Raw genomic sequence first — 22694 nt, 5'->3', positions numbered from 1 at the left:
TGTTTTTATGCCTTCCTATACTATGACGTTTTTTCCTTACTATACTATGACGTTTTTTGAGATTTTTATGCTTTACTATACTGTGACGTTTTTTGAGATTTTTATGCCTAACTACACTATGACGTTTTTTTATGTTTTTATGCCTTACTATACTGTGATGTTTTTTGAACTTTTTATGCCATACTACACTGTGACGTTTTTTGAGATTTTTTAGCTTAACTGCACTATGACATTTTCATGCCTTCCTATACTATCACGTTTTTTGCCTTACTATACTATGACATTTTAATGTCTTTATGTACTATGACGTTTTTGATTTTTTTAAGCATTATTTTACTATGACGTTTTTTTTAGCTTTTTATGCCTTACTATACTGTGACATTTTTTGAGATTTTTAAGCCTAACTACACTATGATATTTTTATGCCTTACTATACTATGACGTTTTTTTCCTTACTATACTATGATATTTTTTTGTCTGTCTGTACTATGACGTTTTTTGAGATTTTTATGCCTAGCTATATTATGACGTTTTTAGAGATTTTTATGCCTCACTATACTACAACGTTTTTTTTATGTTTTTATGCCTTACTGTACTATGACATTTTTTGAGATTTTTTACGCCTTACTATACTATGACGTATTTTGAGATATTTATGCCTTACCATACTATGCTGTTTTTGATGTTTTTACGCCTTACTATACTTCGAAGTTTTTTGAGATTTTTATGCCTTACTATACTATGACGTATTTTGAGATTTTTATGCCTGACTATACTACGTTTTTTTAATGTTTTTATGCCTTACTGTACTATGACGTTTTTTGAGGTTTTTATGCCTTGCTATACTTTGTAGTTTTTATGCCTTTCTATACGATGAGGTTTTTTTTTATTTTTTATTTCGTTAAATTGTTCATGAGGTGGTAAGGTGGTGTAGTGGTTAAAGCTCACACCTTGCAGTCAGAAGGTTCTAAGTTCAAATCCTGGACTTTCTGTGTGGAGTTCACATGTTCCCCCTCTTTCTTTACATTTTTATGCCTTACTATACTATGATAAGTAGATCCATTCAAGGGGTTTGTAGTGGTTATAGCTGACACATTGCAGTCTGAAGGTTCCAGGTCAAATCCTGGTCTTGGTCCTTTTCAGTGTGGAGTTTTTATGCCTGACAATACTGTGACATTTTTATGCCTTACTATACTATGACGTTTTTGATTTTTTTATGCCTTACCGTACTATGACGTTTTCGATGTTTTTATGCCTTACTATACTATGACGTTTTTTTCCTTACTATACTATGATATTTTTATGTCTTTCTGTACTATGACGTTTTTTTATACTTTTATGCCTTACTATACTATGACGTTTTTTGAGATTTTTATGCCTTACTATACTATGACATTGTTTGACATTTTTTATGACTTACTAAACTATGTTTTTTTGCCTTACTATACTATGACGTTTTTTGAAATTTTTATGCCTTACTATACTATGATGTTTTTTAATTTTTTTATGCCTTACCGTACTGTGACGTTTTCGATGTTTTTATGCCTTACTATACTATGACGTTTTTTTGCCTTACTATACTATGACGTTTTTTGAGATTTTTATGCCTAACTACACTATGACATTTTTATGCCTTACTATACTGTGACGTTTTTATGCCATACTACACTGTGAAGTTTTTTGACGTTTTTTTTGCCTTACTATACTATGACGTTTTTTGAGATTTTTATGCATTACTATACTGTGACGTTTTTTGAGATTTTTATGCCTACCTACACTATGACGTTTTTTGATGTTTTTATGCCTAATATACTGTGACGTTTTTTGAGATTTTTATGCCTTACTATACTATGACGTTTTTTGAGTTTTTATGCCTTACTATACTATGACGTTTTTTGACATTTTTTATGACTTAATAAACTATGATGTTTGTATGCCGTTCTACACTGTGAATTTTTTTGACATTTTTTTGCCTTACTATACTATAACATTTTAATGTCTTTATGTACTATGACGTTTTTTTGCCATATTATAGTTTGATGTTCTTTGACGTTCTTATGCCTTATTATACTATGGCATTTTTAGAGATTTTTATGCCTTTCTATATTATGATGTTTTTTGATATTTTAATATCTTACTAGAGTATGACTTTTTTTGACGTTATTTTTGCCTTACTATACTGACGTTTTTATGTCTTTCTGTACTATGATGTTTTTTGAGATTTTTATACCTTACTGTACTATGACGTTTTTATGCCTTACTATACTATGACATTTTAATGTCTATGTACTGTGACGTTTTTTGATTTTTTTATGCCTTACCGTACTATGACGTTTTCGATGTTTTTATGCCTTCCTATACTATGACGTTTTTTCCTTACTATACTATGACGTTTTTTGAGATTTTTATGCTTTACTATACTGTGACGTTTTTTGAGATTTTTATGCCTAACTACACTATGACGTTTTTTGATGTTTTTATGCCTTACTATACTATGATGTTTTTTGAACTTTTTATGCCATACTACACTGTGACGTTTTTTGAGATTTTTGAGCTTAACTGCACTATGACATTTTCATGCCTTCCTATACTATGACGTTTTTTGCCTTACTATACTATGACATTTTAATGTCTGTCTGTACTATGACGATTTTTTTAGATTTTTATGCCTTACTATACTATGACGTTTTTTTTAGCTTTTTATGCCTTACTATACTATGACATTTTTTGAGATTTTTAAGCCTAACTACACTATGATATTTTTATGCCTTACTATACTATGACGTTTTTTTCCTTACTATACTATGATATTTTTTTGTCTGTCTGTACTATGACGTTTTTTGAGATTTTTATGCCTAGCTATATTATGACGTTTTTAGAGATTTTTATGCCTCACTATACTACAACGTTTTTTTTATGTTTTTATGCCTTACTGTACTATGACATTTTTTGAGATTTTTTACGCCTTACTATACTATGACGTATTTTGAGATATTTATGCCTTACCATACTATGCTGTTTTTGATGTTTTTACGCCTTACTATACTTCGAAGTTTTTTGAGATTTTTATGCCTTACTATACTATGACGTATTTTGAGATTTTTATGCCTGACTATACTACGTTTTTTTAATGTTTTTATGCCTTACTGTACTATGACGTTTTTTGAGGTTTTTATGCCTTGCTATACTTTGTAGTTTTTATGCCTTTCTATACGATGAGGTTTTTTTTTATTTTTTATTTCGTTAAATTGTTCATGAGGTGGTAAGGTGGTGTAGTGGTTAAAGCTCACACCTTGCAGTCAGAAGGTTCTAAGTTCAAATCCTGGACTTTCTGTGTGGAGTTCACATGTTCCCCCTCTTTCTTTACATTTTTATGCCTTACTATACTATGATAAGTAGATCCATTCAAGGGGTTTGTAGTGGTTATAGCTGACACATTGCAGTCTGAAGGTTCCAGGTCAAATCCTGGTCTTGGTCCTTTTCAGTGTGGAGTTTTTATGCCTGACAATACTGTGACATTTTTATGCCTTACTATGCTATGACATTTTTTGATATTATTATGCCTTTCTATACTGTGAATTTTTTTTGACATTTTTATGCCTTACTCTACTGTGACATTTTATTGTCTCACTATACAATCAATCATTGATCCATTCATGAGGTACGGAGGTGGTGTAGTGGGTAGGGCTGAAGGTTCCAGGTTCAAATCCTTGTTTTGGTCCCTTTCTGTGTGGAGTTCACATGTGCTCCCTCTTTTTTGACATTTTTATGCCTTACTATACTATGATACGCTGATCCATTCATGTGGTGGTGTAGTGGTAGCTGACATCTTGCAGTCTGACGGTTAGTAAACCATTTGGTTGATGGCATTAAAAAGCAAATCTCTTTGTTTTTGAGGGGTGGCAGGGTTTTTTTGCTTTCCTTCCAATATTGAGACCAAACCTATGCCCTGGGTTTAATGTATTAATTGCATGGTGGAGCAAAATGTGAAACATCATGTGCTGCACTTTTAATGACTCATGTCTTTAATGCAGATCATTAATGAAACAACACGACTCCCCAGGGCACCCAACTCTGATAAAAGATCAATCAATAGATATTTATACCTCTAAACCTACATTTACTGAATTCTTCATACAGCAGAAAGCTGACCACCAATAACGTCGCTCAGTCTTCTTATTTATTCCACACTCTCTCCCGCCTCATGAGTCTCTGATAACTTTGAAATATAAGCACTGACTTTGGCCATCATCCTTCTTCTTCAAGTTAAGTCTTTTTACCAGCATTCTCATGATAATATATTGCCGCCTATACAGCTTCCCACACATGCAGATAACTCGCTTTTCCCTCCTGGCAGTGTCTCACCCTGAGTGTTGAAAATAGCTGAGACCTGAACACAACTTGTGTAACATTGATTTGAAATTCAATCTAGACAGCTACCTTTGGGCCCTGGGCCAGTTCTTAGATCCCTCTCTGATACCGATGCTGGAGGATGCAAAAAAAAAAAAAGCAGTGTGTGTGGAGGAAAATAAAGAGAAATGAGCAGATGCAGTCAGGAATACAGACAAAATGTATAGATACACACACAGCAACCTTGACAGTCTTTGCCTATGTTTTCTTTGATACTTGTAATGTAGTGCTGCTGACAGACAAGCACCCTCTGACATAAATCACCAGGCTGAAGAGGTTTTATCTCCCTATCTTTTATCCGGTCCTCCATCCTTTCACCTGTGTGTCACCCTGAGAGCTGTTGTGAGTACTCTACAAGGTGCCATTTACCCACAAGTGTCCTGAATACATCACACTAATCACGCTTGCATTTCTCCCAAACTCATACACACACAAAAAAAAAGTCTTAGCAGACAATTTCACAGCAGATGAGGCATTGCTCTTTTGAAAACATAGACTGTAGTAATCAATGTGAGGAGGGAGGGAAAAAGGTATACACTTAAGTAAAACATTTTGTAAAATATCAATCTGTTGTCTTTATTGTGCCATGAGGAAAAAAAGTGGTGAGGAGAACAAAAATAAGGAGGTGGATGATGGGAAAACTAGAAAACACGAAGCAGGGTCTAATATTCTTGAGTCTCCTTTTATCTCTCCCCAAATGAAAATCCAGATTTCCCAAAACAGTAACTTGCATGCAAACATTTTCTTCTTGTTATTCTCTTTATGCTTTGGCCACTACAATGCCATATGTTGTTGTCATGGCTCTGAACAAGTTAAGCCCATAGGATGCATTAGAGCAACTCGCTGTCTTGTTAGTTACAGCCATTTACATGGTTGATGGGGTTGATTGCTTGTTATGGCTGACTACATAAGAGAGCCAGGCTAATGCTGCATTCATGTCATATCGGAGTTATCGTAATTTCAAGTTTCTGATATGTTAATTGGGTTCATGCCAACATCCAAGTTGTAATCACAACAGGGAAGGTCTAATACTGATATTTTAATGGCGAAGTAACTGATAGCTAAAGATCTTCTATGCTAACGATCCTTTCAATTGTATGTGTGAGTGTTGCAGTTGAATATACCCAGACCTCATAGCCAAGCACTACCCATGTTTTCTCAGCCACCCACACACAAATACACAGGACATAGGGCCAGACAGAGACAAAGAAGCCTGTCAGTGGTGGGCTAAAATCTGCAGTGGATTACAAATAGTTGACAGATCTCCTGTGTTCCCTCCCTCTCTCTCTATATTCATTTTATATATTGGATTATTGCAGCACTTGGTCAGTGGGAGTAGGCACTGTACAGTTTTTGTACCTGCCACCCTGGCACCCTTTTCCCATGGATAGAGGTTGAATACTGCTCGGTCAGACATGTTTTCCTGTCATTTTAAAATAGCCCATTCCACCCAGCTGGGAAAAACAAACTACATATGGTTCCATCTTTACTCAGCATGCACGCGTGAAGAAAGTTGCTGACTTGCTCTCATCAGCTTCACCCCCAAAGGTGACATGAAAGTGTTTAGCACGTTGAGTCTCTCTCACTGAGTTTGTCTCTACTGCCCCCTCTCTGCAGTCTGGCTCTGTGACAGTGTATTTTGCGTGTCTGTGTGTGAGAGAAAGAAAGAAAGAAAGAAAGAAAGAAAGAAAGAAAGAAAGAAAGAAAAGAGGAGTGTGTATGCAGAGTCTGGGCCACAGCTGTTGTGGTTTTCATTCCCCCCCCCCCCCCCCCCATCTTTCTCTAATATAACCCTCCACTGTGCAGGTCTAAGCTCATGAAAGAGCATTAAAACTGCCAAGTCAGCGCAAACTGAGGCCACATAGGCACGCAGTTCAGTTTCATCACTTCATACACTCACACACACACACACACAGATTCTGCTGAACTATGAACAGCACATTTGCTGTAGCCTAATCACACACTCCTTCACATAAAGGGGCTTTTATTATCAAGGACACTCACTGATAAAGGAGTTGTGTATACATAACCGTGAGGGGTAACTGTGATTTTTCATTTTTCAGTGTGTGTGTGTGTGTGTGTGTGTGTGTGTGTGGTGTGTGTGTGTGTGCGTGTGCGTGTGCGTGTGTGTGCTTTCACATCACAAACCTGCTATTGCCTACATTCAAAATTCTAAGGAGCTTCCTCCCTGACAGGAAATTGCATTCTACATCTTGGTGACCATGGAAACCAAAGCCTGTAATGCCTGTCAGTCAGGTTTATGTAACATATTTTGCACAGTGCAAAGTAAATTCAGGGAAGAAACATAATATAAAACTCATATATTGTCAAAAAGCTTGGACGTCAATACAATCAGAAGCATTTCCTTGTTGAGAGGGAAGAGCTTCAACTTTAGACTGTCTTTCTCTTTCGTGCCATAGAGAATAAACTATTCAAGTAAAGGCTGTTGTTGTGTTCAACTCAGGGCAAAATGTGAGGAAAAATTTCACATCTCGGTGCATCTATTTTTTTTACGCTGAGCCTTTTCAGCAACCCTGATTATCTATACATGATAACGTGCCTTGATAATGGCATATTTGAATGATAACAAGGTGCATTTACAGGTGCTTTGAGGTCACCTTTTACTCCACTCCCTGTTCATCTATGCAGTATCTTTTATCCCCTGCCATGCACCCTGAAAACAAAAACACCATCACACCCCTCCTCATTCTGGGTGGGAAAGAAGGGGTCACAATGGCTGCAATTTCTGTACGGGTACGGTAAATGACGGTTTCAATGACATGTAAAAGAATAGGAGGGGAGGTTATTTTCTTTTGTCAGTGTTTTTTTTTTTTTAAAGAAAACAGGGAGGAGGGGGAGGGAAAATAATGCACCGCTCCTCTCTGAAGTCCAATCCACACTAATGGAGTGGAGGAGGGGAGGAGAGATAAAGGAGGGCAGAGAGGGAGGGGATACAGTATGTGCATGTGTGTGTGTGAGGTTTAGCTGACTGTGTGAAAGCATAGCAGTTACAGTGCAGGTTATTTCAGGTGTGTCTACATATGTGTGTTAGAAAGAAAAAACAAGTGTGCGAATGTGGAGAGATAATGTCTTGCTTACAGACGAGCGGACAGACAGACAGACAGACAGACAGACAGAGCGAAAGACGGACACAAAGGGGCCTATAGCAGTTTGCATTTGTGTGTGTGTGTTTGCTGAGAGGATGACAGCAGGATGTGAGCAGAAATCTCATCCAGCTTCCCCCTCAGCAGCCTTGTCCACACAGGCTTTGGTCTCCCTGCGTCAGTTTGTGTCCTAGAAAGGGACGCTGAGATGAGTTTCACACTCCAGGAAACGAAATTTTGATGAAAGCTGAGGAGATCAGCATAGATGGGAGCAGAAATGTCTCAAATCAAAAGACAACACATAACATTAAAGCACATCTTTGTTACAATACTGTTTGTAACATCATCTCCTTCCTGATGAGTCAGTACTCAAGAGACAGATGATACAAGGAAAGTTACTCCAGGACTTTGTATGCATTCACATTTTCAGCTTTCTCATCGTTCAACCCCCAATTTGAAAATTTTTCAGTTCAGGATTATTGTGATTATTGGCTTTCCAATAAGTCTAACTATTCATTATTATTATTTTATTTCCTATTGTTCCTCTTATCCCAACACAAAATGTAAAATACACGAGTACAAAGAAATCACATTAAAAACGACAGCTTTGACTAAAAACATTTCCTGCTGATGTTATGTTTAATGTTTCCCTGTAAACCACTGTCTTTCAGGCAGACACGGGAGCAGGAAACCCCTCCAGACTTCTTCTACTTCTCTGACTTCGAGAGGCACAATGCTGAGATTGCTGCTTTTCACTTGGACAGGTGAGTGTGTGTCCCCCCCCCCCCGGAAAAAAAAAAAAAACCTATTGTGCTGTGTGAGATCTCTCGGTGACTCATCTGGTTCCTGTTAAGAGTGCGTTTTCAAATCATCCTTCACAGTGTGTTCCAGGAAGAATAGCAAGTCACACATGTTCGTTCACACAGACAGCGACACTTTAACCCCCATTATAAACCGGAGGTGCGCCATAATGGATTTAAGCTGTGAAAATTTGAATAGGATTAAGTACATGAGGGATTAGATAACACACAGCTGGGAACATCTCCTCTCCTTGCTGCTGAGGATATTGATTTCCACATGATCCTTTCACTCTAAGGACAAGTTTAAAAAAAAAGACTTCTCAACAGAGAGTAGTGCTAAGAAGAGTCAAATATGATGGTTTGGGATTCTGGGGGTGGATGATAAATGGACCACAGGTCGTCTTAAAATCTTCTGCGGGCATAGTAATTAGCTCACACATGCTCTCACACGCACACACACACACACACACTCAAAAACACACACACACACGCTCGCTTGCTCGCTGTCTGTTTGATGAGGTCAGTGGCATGTGTTTGCATGGGCAGAAAAACCAAGCCAAACAGGAAATCATAGACACACCATTAGGACATAGTTTCTTGGCCATAAAGAGCAGTTTGTTTTTGTTTGCATGCATCCTGCAGGGCTGCCTATGAATTAAAATCTAGTTGCTCGGCCTCTGAATCAGGAATGCAGAGGAGTGCTGTGATGTTTTGCTCAGCTAAAAGTTTCTTTGATTGGATTTTTAATTCTAGACAGTTCTCATGAAATGCACTAAAGTATCGTGAAGATTTGTTACATCACTGTTTTCCAGTAATCACTTCTAAATCTCACTGTTCTTTGTACTATCTTACCATCTGTTGTGAACTCCCTGTGACTCAGGGGTGTGCACACAAATAGATGCAAATACCCACACACACACACGTACACACACTCACAGGTGCTCCTTTGTCACCAGGGCCCTACGTGACGGTGCAGTTTGCTGCTCGTGAATGCTGTCCTCTGTAGGCTTAAGTTTCGCCAACTGTGTTCCACTCCAGCCAGTCTGTCTGTGTGTCTGCCTGCTCCCAGGGGGCTTAGTTTAAGTCTCACACTGGTTCAGGGTCATTTGGACACAAAACATAGAGTGAGACAGGCTAAACAGAGACTGAAGAGGTATCATGTTCCGACATGAAGAATGAGAGAGAGATGCAGACGGAGATGGAGCGAGAGAACGGGAGGACAAGAAGTCGAGAGCAGGATCAGTGGAATTAACCTGCTCTCTACCATCTGAATATAAGCAGAGGGTTAGAACAAATCATGACTACTGCATTGTGTTGGAGAGACAGACACTGTAAAACATCCTTGTTTCCAATCACACAGGCAGACAGAAAGCAATGTAAAGATGATGAATTATTAATACATCTTTTGTGCGGAAACCATACAGATCAAGTTCTATGCTGACAAGTTTGATGGGAAATCACTAAACATCATTCTTCTGTGAAGAAACAAATCCCGATGTCCCACTTTTTCTTTGGGATGTTTATACAATAACGGACAGATGATGTACAGTATATTGCCACAGATGAGAATGACCTGGTGCATTGTGGCTGCATCCGTTCAGAGGAAATTAAAGTCAGAAAGATTGTGTAAGACAGTAACATTTGGAATTTGGAAACAGCCTGATGACTGGGTATTAAATATTATATAATGTGACTCTGGCTCCAGGATCCTTGACTTCCGGAGAGTGCCCCCGGTGGCAGGACGTCTTGTCAATATGACGAGGGAGATCAGAGATGTGACACGTGATAAGAAGCTGTGGAGGACCTTCTTCATCTCACCAGGTAGTGACTCTGCAGTTTGGCACAGTTTCTCGCATCCCATTTAAACAGAGCACAGGACAACATGAATGTAGACAACAAGTAAACTGGGTTATACACACAGTGTGGTTGTGTACGTGTGTATGTTTGTATGTCCTGGTGAAAATGAGAAGAATATTGCATGTGTGATCATAAATAAAGCCAAAGCCAAAAGTCACCAGAGGGTGGCACTGTAAGTCAGGTTACTCACAAAAGGACTAACTAACTATATATCTTAATATTCAATGTTAATTAAGGGTGAATAAACTTAATTTGTGACAAACAAATCAAGACATGAAGTATTATAATGGAAACTACAGGTTAAATCAGAGCAAAGAAAAAGTCAAATTGTGTGTCAAATACATTTTTACTATACAAAGCAAGTCATTTGCCACAAAGGAGTAGCTGCCAGGCTGCACTTTCTCAAAGATGTCATTGCTAAACATTAAAGCAACTGTTTTTAAAACTATAGTACAAAGATAAATTAAGTAATTTGGTTTCAAGAATATCAAGGACAATCGTGTAAGATTTTACGATTCTTTGATTAAACAATTTAGAGAAATGAAAGGTAAAATTCAAATGAGATGCTTTGAGCAGGCCAGTTTGATCAGCATTCATATCATGTCAATAGGAAAACTGTGTTGAACCCTGAACCTGAGATTAGAAAACCATCCACATGTACAGTTGGAAAAGTGCATCTTGCTCCTCCTCTGACTTTATTTCTAAACCAGCGTGTTTGCTTTCTCTCTCAGCCAATAACGTCTGCTTTTATGGAGAATGCTCTTACTACTGCTCCACTGAGCATGCTCTGTGCGGGAAACCAGACCAGATCGAAGGCTCACTCGCAGCTTTCCTGCCAGACCTGAACCTGGCCAAACGCAAGACCTGGAGAAACCCCTGGAGACGCTCCTACCACAAACGCAAGAAAGCAGAGTAAGGAAAAGACACTTGTGAACCAGATTCATGAATCTCAGCACCTCATGACTTCTGAGAAATTGATTGGTCTGTGCTAATTATCTAATCATCTACATTTATGTGACTAATTATTAACTGACTCGATTTTAAAACATTTTCCCAGGTGGGAGGTGGACCCAGATTACTGTGATGAGGTGAAACAGACGCCCCCGTACGACCACGGCACTCGCCTGCTGGACATCATGGATATGACCATCTTTGACTTCTTAATGGGTGAGAGGCGAAGACTTTGGGTGTGACATTGCCTATAAATCTATGAATATCTCTCTTTCAAATACTAATTAATTAATTACAGCATCCTACTCTGACCCATATTTCTTCCTCTTTCCTTGTACAGGGAATATGGATCGTCATCATTATGAAACTTTTGAGAAGTTTGGAAACGAAACTTTCATCATTCACCTCGACAACGGAAGAGGGTAAAACATTCATGTATTTTTTTAACTGTCTTAGCAACGAGTGAATGTTTGATCCTCTGTAATGAAAATAGTTGCACTGGCATCTTGCAATGACTCAGGCATTATTTAGAAATTAAATGAAGTAATTAAAATCTGTTCACTTACCTTAAATATAAAACAATATCCAAGAATTTTCCATCACAACTAACAAAGCATTAGTCTGAACAGCTGTCATAGAGTTTTGTTTGTGTCTTTTGATCTTGTAGGTTTGGAAAACACTCCCATGATGAGTTGTCCATCCTGGTGCCCCTCAGCCAGTGCTGCAGGTCAGACTTTTGGTCAACTTTTTTGTTTGTTTGTCCTGCTAATGACAGAATGAAATGAAATGTACTGTCTATTCATCAATTTTAGAGAATAAGTCATTATGTATTTGGTCACCCACTATCGGCTCCTGCATTGTCAACATCAGACATTTGATGCACAAGAAATATCAAAATCTTAAGGGGCAGTTACCATAAAAAATGTCAAGTAAAGTCCTCGTCCCCAGGGCATAAGAGCTGAGCTTTTGTCTAGTACTACACTCAGGCATGCCAACATCAGTCATCAGTCAAAAAATGTCTTAAAGGTGGATTAGTATGAAATGAATGCTCCTACAACAATTAACCCTTTTGTTAACAAAAGTTTAAAAGTTAAAATATATGAATATATCTCTTATTTATAGAATATATGCAGCAAACACTAATTGTCCTGATATTAGTCACATTTGAAGTCACCTGTTCGGTTATCCTTCTTCCCATGTTTTCAGGGTGAGGAAGTCCACATACCTGCGTCTCCAGCTGCTGGCCAAAGAGGACTACCAGCTGAGCTCCATGATGGAGGAGTCTCTGCTGCGCGACCGACTGTCCCCTGTCCTCATCCAGCCTCACCTCCAGGCCATGGACCGCAGGCTCCGGCTGGTGCTGCAGGTCCTGGCAGGCTGCGTGGAGAAAGAAGGCTATGTTAATGTTGTGGAGGAGGATTTAGTCGGGGACACAGCCACCCACAGGAGCCCAGGTCACAGGTAGTGAGGGAAACGCTCCAAGGTGACGGGGACCACCAATGACACATGGACAATGGACCACATCTGTGGCTGTCTGACCAATGGGATTGGACCAGAAATCCCACTTCTGATATCAAGCTGAATTCAGTGAATTCCAAGACTTGCCATCATTGCCTCTATGGAACCTGCTTTGAAGTGTGTTTATAGAAGAAACAGATACAATGAAAGACTGTGCTCACACAGAGGCTTTGTATTTGTTAGATACAGATGTATTTTTGTTTTACCAGATGTTGTATAAGACATAAGGGAACCACTGCTGTGCTCTGATTTTGTCCTGTTTGTTTTGAATATGGAGGGTATCAGCTTGTTTTATGTGTTTTATTATATTAGTGCATAACCAAATGAGAACTTAAACTGACTGGGCATCTCATGGTCAGACAATAAGCTTTATCAGTTATCGCGATGTATGAAAAGGTTAAGAAAGTGTGTGGGCGTTACGAGATATTGGTTTTTTTTTAAACATGTTAGAAAATATAGTTTTCACATTCTGCAGTCAACTAGATCAGCGGGAAAAGCTAAGTCAGGCCTGGCACAAACAAGGAGAAAAAAAAAAAGTGTGTTCTGTTGATCTGTCTTCGTGAGCTTTTTGTCTTGGCACAGACTTGGAACAGAACGATTGAAAATATAATTACACACTTCTGAACAGCATAAATCAGTTCAAGTATATTTCTCACTGTAGTTCAAACAATACCTTCACTTTGCCTTATTCCAATTTTATATCTCTTTTTTTTTACTTTCCCATCTCCCCACTACATGCAGTACAACAGCACAACACTAAAACATTATTTTCTAAACCAAAAATACTCTAAATGTAAACAGTCCACACTGATGTGCTGGTTAGTGTTTATTAAATGGTATGTCACTACATTCAAGTGCACTACCATTTTTACCTTCCTCGTCTGCTCTGATATAACTTTACAATTTATGCAATGCAAAATGTTACAGTTTGTATGTTGTTTCATTTTATGAGATTTAATGTCCAAATTACTATTTATTGGTGCGTTACAAAGAGTGAAAGTGGTTTAATAAATTTTAGGTCATGGTTTTGTTTCATGTTGCTTTATACATCAGGAAATATTTAGTATTTGGATACTATTTAAATTGACATTCCTTTGGGTACTATTTTTATGTTCGGATGATAGACAAACAACTGAGCTGTTGGATTTCGGACATTAAGTTGTTGAAGTGGTGCCAGTGCAATTTTCAGTTTCCTCCTTAAGAGTCCTGTGCATTGGCTAACCCAGTACCTGTGCAATGACAGAAATGGAGTACTTGAATGTTTTTGGGTTTGCAGTGTGGACAGGATTCATAGAACTAAAAACAGTGTAAAAGCCTGGGAGCTGGACTCAAGTCTGCTTGGGGGGTGAAAATAGGGGTTAAAATGCCCCATCCCACCACAGGGATAACTTGTTTTCATAATCTCAGTGTAAATACCTATAAATACTTTGAAGACCTAACAAGCTGCACCGCACAGTGATTTGCTTCTGTTTTCTGCTATTGCATTGTTACTGTGAAGATCTGTTTACTAAATGATTAAAGTGTGCAATAAAAACAAAAGTGAGGACAAAACGCTCTGTGTATGTGGGTGGCTGCAGACATATGGACCCTCTCTGTCTTGATTTTATGCATGGGTGGAGGTGAATGTATGTGCTTGTTTGAGGGGTATAGACTAACAACGTACTGTTCAAAAGTAAGAGGTCGCATTAAGTGAAGAACATATCACATTTGTCAAATTCATCCAGGCAGTGGGCAGCTTTAAAATAACTCATGAGAAAACCCATCCATTGTCCATGACCTTTACCTGTTAGCATATACTGGTAACTACTTGAACATGTATGCAGCCTCAATCACACACACACACGCACACACACACACACACACACACACACACACAAATCTTGAAATCACCACACTACATGCAGTCTATGAGCACTGAGTCAAATTTTACACTGAGATACTAATGAAGATTTCACAGGCCTGCAGTTTCAGATTGTAATAACTATAAATAAGGTTTCTCATTTTGCAAATTACACAAAGTACATCCATTAGGCCCGAAGTTAAATGTCTTCCAGTTGCGAACCATTAAAGATGAGTCAGATCTGTATGCACTCCTACACGAACTGCACTTGTGTGGGTCAAGCCAATATTTCTTTGACATTATAACATTCAACATTCATTTTCTCTAATTTTTTATTCTTAAGTTTTATTCAGTAACTGATTTGAGAATCAGTCTGAGTAAAAGCACCCTTTTGTCAGTCTTTTTTGGGACATAGAGTATATACAGTATATATCCTCCCTGATTTCCCTTTAATGTGGGTTTAAAAATAAACATTTGAAATAGAAAGTAGTGCAACACCTGACGGTCAATGACGGTCTGTAAATTGTGATGATTGACCCAGTTATACCTATAAACTTCCTTGTAATTTGATCTCATGTCCATACAGTATTGGAACTGCAAAGATCATTGAAGGATCAATGAAGAGATTTTTGAAAATCTGTTTCCATGGATATAGAAAAGGCTCAAATGCACGTGGCTACAACTGTTTCTTCATCCACAAAAGGATTGAGTCTCTAAATCTGTTGATCAAATGTTTGGCAGAATTTGCAGTTTTGCTCTAGCAGACAGACATGTTTAGCTTAGCATGCGCTGCCTCGCTAGCAATGACAGCAGCCGGGCAGCTCACGGCGCTGTCCGCGGTGCTGAAGGAAAACACCAACGACGTCCGTTTAACAAAGAAAAACAGACCACCCAGGCCGTGGTGCGAAATGAGTTTCCAGGACGCTGTGCGTGGTGGTGAAGGAAGTGCCGAAGAGCTGTCCGTGGTACTGAAGGGTCACAGCTAAAGCAGCACCACGGACAGAGCCGGTGTTCTTCATGAAAGGGGATAAGGAGACCGTGGATGAGGCGTGAAGGGGATGACGAGGACGGTCAGATCATTCTGGTAGTTGTAGATAAACTGTATTTACATCGTTAAGCATGTGTTACTGTCTTTTCTAACTGAGATAAAGACACCGACTTGCGCAAAGAAGAGACAATAGCTCTTTAATTATGAAAATTTGTTTGTTAGGTCTAAAAAATATCATCTGTTTTGACGCCACGTGCTCTCATCTCCCTCTATTCATCGGTGCAAGAGTGTTAAACGACAGGCAACTTTTAAAACACCGCATTTATCATTTCTGGTTTCTTCACAGTAAACGAAGGTACATACTGATCTTCCCCCAGGAGAGGGAGCAAGTGTACCACATTTATGACTGTGGAGCTCAGGAACAAGAAGCTGTTACAGGCCAAAATTCACTAGGTGGCACTCAAGCCCCATGGTCATGTTTGAGAGGGTTCCATCTGCGTTACAGGGGCGATGCTACCTGAGTTAAGGTTGTAGCCACTGAATTATACTTTGTGCCTCGGTGTGATGAGCTGATTTTTCAAGCAAGGCTACATCTTATGACTCTCACTTATACTGATTTCATAAGAATTTAACGATACAATCACAAAGTGTCCCCATGAAGAAGCTGATATGTCTTGTGGAAAAAAAGTTTGAAAACAAACACTTAAAGAACGGAAATGTAATTTGGAAAAAAAATTGGGCTATCTAGTCTACAAGGTTGCTGCACTTCATAGCAGTGACTATTAGATTATTTACTAGACCTGTACAATAACAAATGACTAAAGTGACCATAACATGGTCATTTATGTTTCAGATGTTATATGTTAAAATGTGTTAGAATTATCAGTGTATTTATTTAGTTAACGTTTTTTTTTTCACATGGCCCATGCTTCTTATCATTTTCCCAGATTTCATTCATTTTTTTATTCAACCTGACCTGAGAAAATAAGAAAACAGCCTTGACACTATTCCTGGCCACTCCCACTCTGCCCAGATGTTGTTTACCCTCCACAGCAGACCATCCCACATTCTCTCACCTCATTCAGTGGCAGTCTCTCCTGCCTAGTAACAGTATCCAACACCACTGTCCTCCCCGTCTCTATGGCAACAGAGAGTAACCCCCTTCCTCCCCTTGCCTCCCACTGATCCAAAGGTGTGTGTGGCTGAGTCCTCAACGACCCTGACCCTTACACCTCCCCCACTCCCCCATCAGTGAACTTGAATTATGCCCGAGTTGGCAAACACATTTCTTGAAAACTATAATTGCACCGCGAACAGATATGTGTACCTGCATATCCAACATTTATATATAATGTTCAGGTATCATTAAAAATACTACAGACTTATAAGGTCACATGTAGAAAAAATATCATAAAGCCTCTTAAATCCAGTAATGAGGAGCCTGCTTCATAAGGTCTAACCTACTTAATCCTTGAAACACTGTAATGACGTTTCACTGAAATTACATAAGGCAAAAACAAATCTCCTGATTTTGATGAGAAATAAACAGCTGAACACAGTAGACACACTTATTATTTCAGAAGGTGTCACCAGCTCTCTCACTAATATATTTGAGTGAAAAACACAACACTACCCTCACGCATACCCCCTCAAAGTGTACACACAAACGGGGCTCTGCGTGTGTGTGTGTGTGGTGTGTGTGTGTGTCAGAGCGTATGGCGAGCTGAGATGAGAGGAGCTTTCAAACGCTTCTTCAGAGGCAGTCGTTTTTAACCCCTGTCCGTCTCGATTGATGTCAGCGCTGTAGGCAAAATCACGCTTCACTCAGATCCGCACTGATCAAAACAAACGCATTCCGGGGAGGATAGCGCGCCGAAATGGTTCTTGGGTACACAGGCGCGATGACGTCTAGCCTATTCACAGCTTCCCTGCATCTGGTGGCACTGATCTCCAAACTGTCCAATACTCATCATCTTTAAAAAATAATAATAATAATAATAAAAATAAAATTAAAAAATGGACTATAAACTAAAATGTTCGTTGTTTAAGCCGACTGTTTCAAACCAATCAGGGAGAAGCGTGAAGGTCTGTCTGCCTCACATCTTCATTTCCTCTCCTTAAAGCGCCTAATTATTTTTACTGAGAACTTTACAAGCTGAACTCATTCTCATCTCTGAGGAGACGGTGCTCTGAAAAGCCAGCCCTCTCCACCTTGTTTTTTTTTTTTTTTTTTTTTTTTTTACAGCGGCTGAGCAACACCCTGCCAATAGGAGCTGGCTCTGTGTCTGAACTCATGAATTATTAAAAGACGACTATTTCGCGGCTGCAGCTAAAATTAGGAATAGCCTTATGTTGGCTATAATTAGAAAGCAGATGGAAAGCGTTCATTTAGAATAGTACATGGAAGGTTTTGACATTTCCAGGTGAGGATGCTGTGTGTGCGTGTATGTGTGCGTGCGTGCGTGCGCGTCTTCAGAGTGAGCCTGGCGACAGAGACAAAACTCTCCCTGTCTGTCGTCAAGGTCAGACGGAGGCGCATCCTTTTGCGTCAAGAGCACCGGGAGAGAAATTAAACTCCAAATCAATTGCCCTTGAACCGCTGCGCGTGTGTGACTGTGTGTGCGACTGACTGACTGGCAATGCGTGCGGCCACGAATTTGTTTATGAAAGTGAGAAGAAAAAAAAGCAGCCGAGATTGTGTGCTATGTTCTTCTACGCATCTGTCCATCCTAGCGTGTGTGTGTGTGTGTGTGTGTGTGTGTGTGTGTGTGTGTGTGTGTGTGTGTGTGTGTGTGTGTGTCTGCATGCCAGGAGCGATCACAGGCCATTGCCATAATTGCACAGCGCGCAATATATACGGCGGGAGGAAGAGAAGGGGGCGCCGTTTGTAAACCCGATGAAACACCCTTGGCTGCACAGGAGAAATCCAGAATGACCGACATAGGCTACGCTCCGGCGACTCGGCGCGTTGCGACAAGTGCTCCTTTTGCACGAAAGAGCAAATGAAAACAAGGAGAAGAGAGGATGCTAATTATTGACGCGCGCCTGAGCAAGCTGCCAGCAGCCCCTCGTCTGTCACTCAAGAGGAGGAGGCGAGGAGAGAGGGGAGGGGATGGCTGAATGGGAGGAGAGTCACAGTCCCACTCCCCTCCTCCTCATCCTCCTCCTCCTCCCCCTCCCCTCCCTCACTCCTTATTTTCATTCATGGCACAATCAGCGACACACGCATACACATATCTCCCCCACGCAGTGGCTGGCTCAGTCCCTCTCCATCAAAAGACTGCTTCCTCTCTCTCTCTCTCTTTCTCTCTCTCTCACACACACACACACACACACACACACACACACACACACACCTTCACATAGGGACAAACACACTCTTTTTCTTTTTCCTTTGTTATCTAATTTTGTCATAAACACAGACACACACTGCGCCCCCCCCCCCCCCCTCATCTTTTCCTATCACTCTCTTTCACACTAGGATTTTGGTCATCTCTTTTCATACATGAGTAAACACACATTCGGAGTATGTCTGTCTCTCACTCACTCAGACACACACACACACACACACACACAAACATTCCAGATAATAACAAACAGACAAACACATCCGAGCCAAAGGAGATAAACAAAAAGAAGGACACAACAAAACAAACAGACATGAGCAACTGCACATTGAAAATTGCATGTTAAATTTTCTTTCCCTCTTGTGCGTACGCGCACACACACACACACACACACACACACACACACACACACACACACACATACACACACAGTTGTGTTTCCAGACACACATACAGCTTCCTCGCCACCCACTCGGAGAGAGACAGTGAGGGAGAAAGTGAGGGAGGGAGGGGAGGAGGAGGGAGAGCAAACCTGAGACAGAAGCACTCCTGACGGGTTCTGAGTGCAGGAGGAGGGAGGAAGGGGGGGGGGGTGATTGGAGGAGGAGGAGCAGGTGGTCCCACAGCTCGACCACTCCTCCCTATCTCTCTCTTTCTTTCCCTCTCTCTCTCCGTTTTGCTCTCTCTAACCCTAACCCAAACACACAAACACGAACACATGCACAAGCACACACACACACACACACACACACACACACACTCAGTGCAATGACAATCACTCCACACCACCACCACCCCCCATCTGCTCCTCTCCCTCTCCCTCTCACACTCACACACACACATCAGCGCATGGTAGCTGTTGGACAGGCTGCTAGACTCTCCAGCACAGGCTGCAGGACGAGGCACCCCAACACACCCCTCACTCACCCCCCACCCACCCATCCCCAACTCCCACCACCACCACCACCACCCCCCAAGCTAATTCCATTATACATTCCCGACTGGAAGGAAGAGGGGCTGTCTTCTAATTGCTTTCTTATCCCCCTGAGTCCCCCTCGCTCTCTCCTCCTCCTTCTCCTCCACCACCATCACCATCACCACCCCCACCCCCCCTTTCAGCCCGCCCCTCGCCCTGCGTGCACTCAACATGGCAGCAGACAAGCAGAGGAGGGAGGCGAGCTAGAGAACAGGAGAGAGAGGGAGAGGGAGAGAGAGAGGGAGAGGGAAAGAGAGAGAGAGAGAGAGAGAGAGAGAGAGCGAGAGAGAGGCAGGCAGGCTGCCGCTATCAGGGAATACTGGTGCCATTTTCAGCATCGCAGGGTAAAAGGATTGAGCCTCGCCGGTGTACGCTCGGCTCGGCTCGGCTCGGCTCAGCTCAGCTCGCCTCGGCTCGGAACAGCTAAACAGGAGGGGGATTGGAGGGAAAACAAAAGGAGGAGAGAACGGCTTACCCCTAACACAGGTACCATGCTTTTCCCTGTCATTTGTTTCTCTTCTGTGGCAAGATGCAAGATGGACAGCAGCACTGTGCCGAGGAAAGTGAGAGCAAGGGGGAATGGTAGAGGGGGCGTGTGTCTGTGTTTGTCTGTGTGTACACCTGTGTGTGTGTGTTTGTGTGTGTGTGTGTGTGTGTGTGTGTGTCTGTGTGTGTATGTGTGTCTGTGCGTGTGTGTGTGTGCATGCCAAATAGAGGACATCAGAGTCTCTCATGGGACTGCGTTCTATTTTCATTCAGTGGAAGAACATTCACCTCCCACACACACACACACACACACACACACACACACACACACACACAAAACACAAACACACACACTCCCAGTACCAGACACCTGCCTCAACCCTGTTTTTTCCACCAGCATCTGTCCAAACAACAGGCACAAAAAAAAAATTAGTACAAATACTGTATCTTCCTGTAAAACACATGGACAACACGTAGAGGAAGCATGAGCTGCAGCCTCTGTGTTTGTCTGTGGTTTGTTTGTTTTTTGGGGGGGGTTTTTTCCCTCCCTAACTGCGTTCAGCATCCTGAGCCTTAGGATGTATTACGTAGTGCTATAACAGGACGCTATGTCAGAGCACGATGTGTCATAGCACGCTGTTTACTCTGCCTATTGCATAAGTAGATATCTGAAATGCACACAAACACTTGCGCACGCACACACACACACACACACTGATCTTATGAAACCAGTGACGAAGTTAGACTCTGGTTCATTTAATCCATGTTTCTTTGTGGCATATAGATCTGTTATTGTATATGTATTGCTGTATTTTGTATGTAGTGCTGCATGAGAAACAGAAGGTTTTACATTGTCAAAAATCTGTAATCATTACTGGGACCCAGAGTGTCCTCCATATAGCTGAAAAAGCTTATATATGCTATTTTTAGTATGGCTTTACCTGATGTGTGCTGGCCGGGGATACATGCTGTACGTCACAGATATATGCTGGTGTATGTGTGTGTGTGTACGTGTGTGTGTGTGTGTGTGAGAGAGTGTGTGCTCGTGCGTCTAATGTGCTGCATAGGCGCACTTCAGAGGCGGCTTTACTACCATTAAAAGTGCTCTTAAAAGATGCACTGAGACTGCAGTGTCACTGTTAACTGAAACTGATGCTACCAACAACCTGGCTTGCCTCGAGGAGAGAGGAAGAGAGGATGAGAGAGAGAGAGAGAGAGAGAGAGAGAGAGGAGAGAGAGAGAGGTGGAGGGAGGGCTGGGAGAGGTGTGACAGAGAGAGAAGGGTGAGTAAAAAAAAAGCATGTGTGTGTTTATGTGTGTGCCTGTGTATGTGTGTGTGTGTGGGGGGGGCGCAACAGGGAGGAGGGGTAACGACAGAGATAACGCAGAGAGGGTGTAGAGAGGTGTCAGGGACAGAAAACAGAGGTGAGATAGAGAACGGTGGTGGTGTGTGTGTCTGTGTGTGTGTGTGTGTGTGTGTGTGTGTGTGTGTGTGCCTAGATAGATAGGCACAAGGTGCACAAAAGAGTAAGAATGAGAGAATGATAGAGCAGGAGAGGGAGAGTGATAAGAGGTGAAGGGGAAGGAAGAATATATGAATGGAAGATGAGAGGCTGATCCCCTATAGCAATGCAGCGACATGGCCGCCATCAACATGTAAACAGCTGCGCCAGGATAAACAGTGTGCAAGTGTGTGTGTGTGTGTTGTATGAGTGTATGTGTGTATATGTGTGTGTGAATCTATGGATTTCAAGTTTGTGAATCTTTGCATGTAAGCAAAATACAACAATTTACTACATTACAAAAACATCCCTGGTATATGTACATAAATCTCTTTACCAAAGGTTGTGATGTTTTCAGCTGACAGTGGAGTTATGTGTTTATTTCAATGTGTCTGTGGTGTTTGTTGCGTGTTTGTGTGTGTGTGTGTGTGTGTGTGTGTGTGTGTGTGTGTGTGTGTGTGTGTGAGAGAGAGAGAGTAAAAGCTGTATTTCTGTAGTCAAAGGAATAGATAAGACAAGAGTCAGCCCACTGGCTTGGCACAGCATGGCATGGTACGGCAACGTACCTCGAATACACAATTGCTGCTACAGACACAAGGGGCTGGTGCACACACACACAAAGCGCATTTATGCGCACACACTAAAAGTCTGCTCTCCTTTTCCTCTGACTTTTTCTCCTTCACACACACATTCAGACTAACAGTGGGTTTCCTGCATGATGCAACACAATGAAAGGAAGCTGATTATCATGGAGATTGGAGGCGTGTGGAGAGCAGGTTTCAGTGTGTGTGTGTATGTGTGTGTGTGTGTGTAGGTGTGTGTGATGGTCAGTAAAGGGCATACCGAAATTGGCAACTCATTGCTGCGGTGAAATGAAAGGTGAAAGCTCCCCTCTGAGCCTCTCTCCCTCTCTTG

The 22694-nt window shown here is 41.1% G+C and overlaps 2 protein-coding genes and 1 long non-coding RNA gene across 5 annotated transcripts in view; 2 read left to right on the top strand and 1 right to left on the bottom strand.

Annotated features, from left to right (window-relative positions):
- fam20ca (FAM20C golgi associated secretory pathway kinase a) overlaps positions 1 to 14191 on the top strand; it is a 53428-nt gene extending 39237 nt beyond the window's left edge. Inside the window, exons 4-10 of the mRNA XM_056401123.1 lie at positions 8186 to 8278; positions 10020 to 10135; positions 10903 to 11083; positions 11229 to 11338; positions 11463 to 11544; positions 11790 to 11849; positions 12329 to 14191. Coding sequence (XP_056257098.1) covers positions 8186 to 8278; positions 10020 to 10135; positions 10903 to 11083; positions 11229 to 11338; positions 11463 to 11544; positions 11790 to 11849; positions 12329 to 12587 — 901 coding nt within the window. The 3' untranslated portion in view covers positions 12588 to 14191. The remainder of the gene's footprint in view (positions 1 to 8185; positions 8279 to 10019; positions 10136 to 10902; positions 11084 to 11228; positions 11339 to 11462; positions 11545 to 11789; positions 11850 to 12328) is intronic.
- The window catches only part of LOC130184977 (uncharacterized), a 42480-nt gene continuing 30708 nt past the window's right edge, over positions 10923 to 22694 (bottom strand). The window contains exons 1-4 of one of the 2 annotated variants that reach the window (XR_008830079.1): positions 20267 to 20379; positions 12348 to 12499; positions 11689 to 11887; positions 10923 to 11059 (exon numbers count right to left, since the gene is read on the bottom strand). This is a non-coding gene — a long non-coding RNA (uncharacterized LOC130184977). Of the gene's footprint in view, positions 11060 to 11688; positions 11888 to 12347; positions 12500 to 20266; positions 20380 to 22694 lie in introns of those variants that run through there. The other variant, XR_008830080.1, reaches the window with a different exon arrangement.
- The window catches only part of LOC130184974 (retinoic acid-induced protein 1), a 55398-nt gene continuing 52720 nt past the window's right edge, over positions 20017 to 22694 (top strand). The window contains exon 1 of one of the 2 annotated variants that reach the window (XM_056401120.1): positions 20017 to 20277. The gene's annotated coding sequence lies outside the window, so the exon portion shown is untranslated. The remainder of the gene's footprint in view (positions 20278 to 22694) is intronic. The other variant, XM_056401121.1, reaches the window with a different exon arrangement.

This window comes from Seriola aureovittata, chromosome 17 (genome assembly GCF_021018895.1).
Source record: "Seriola aureovittata isolate HTS-2021-v1 ecotype China chromosome 17, ASM2101889v1, whole genome shotgun sequence".
Lineage (NCBI taxonomy): Eukaryota > Metazoa > Chordata > Actinopteri > Carangiformes > Carangidae > Seriola > Seriola aureovittata.
This window is presented reverse-complemented; position numbering and strand designations above follow the sequence as displayed.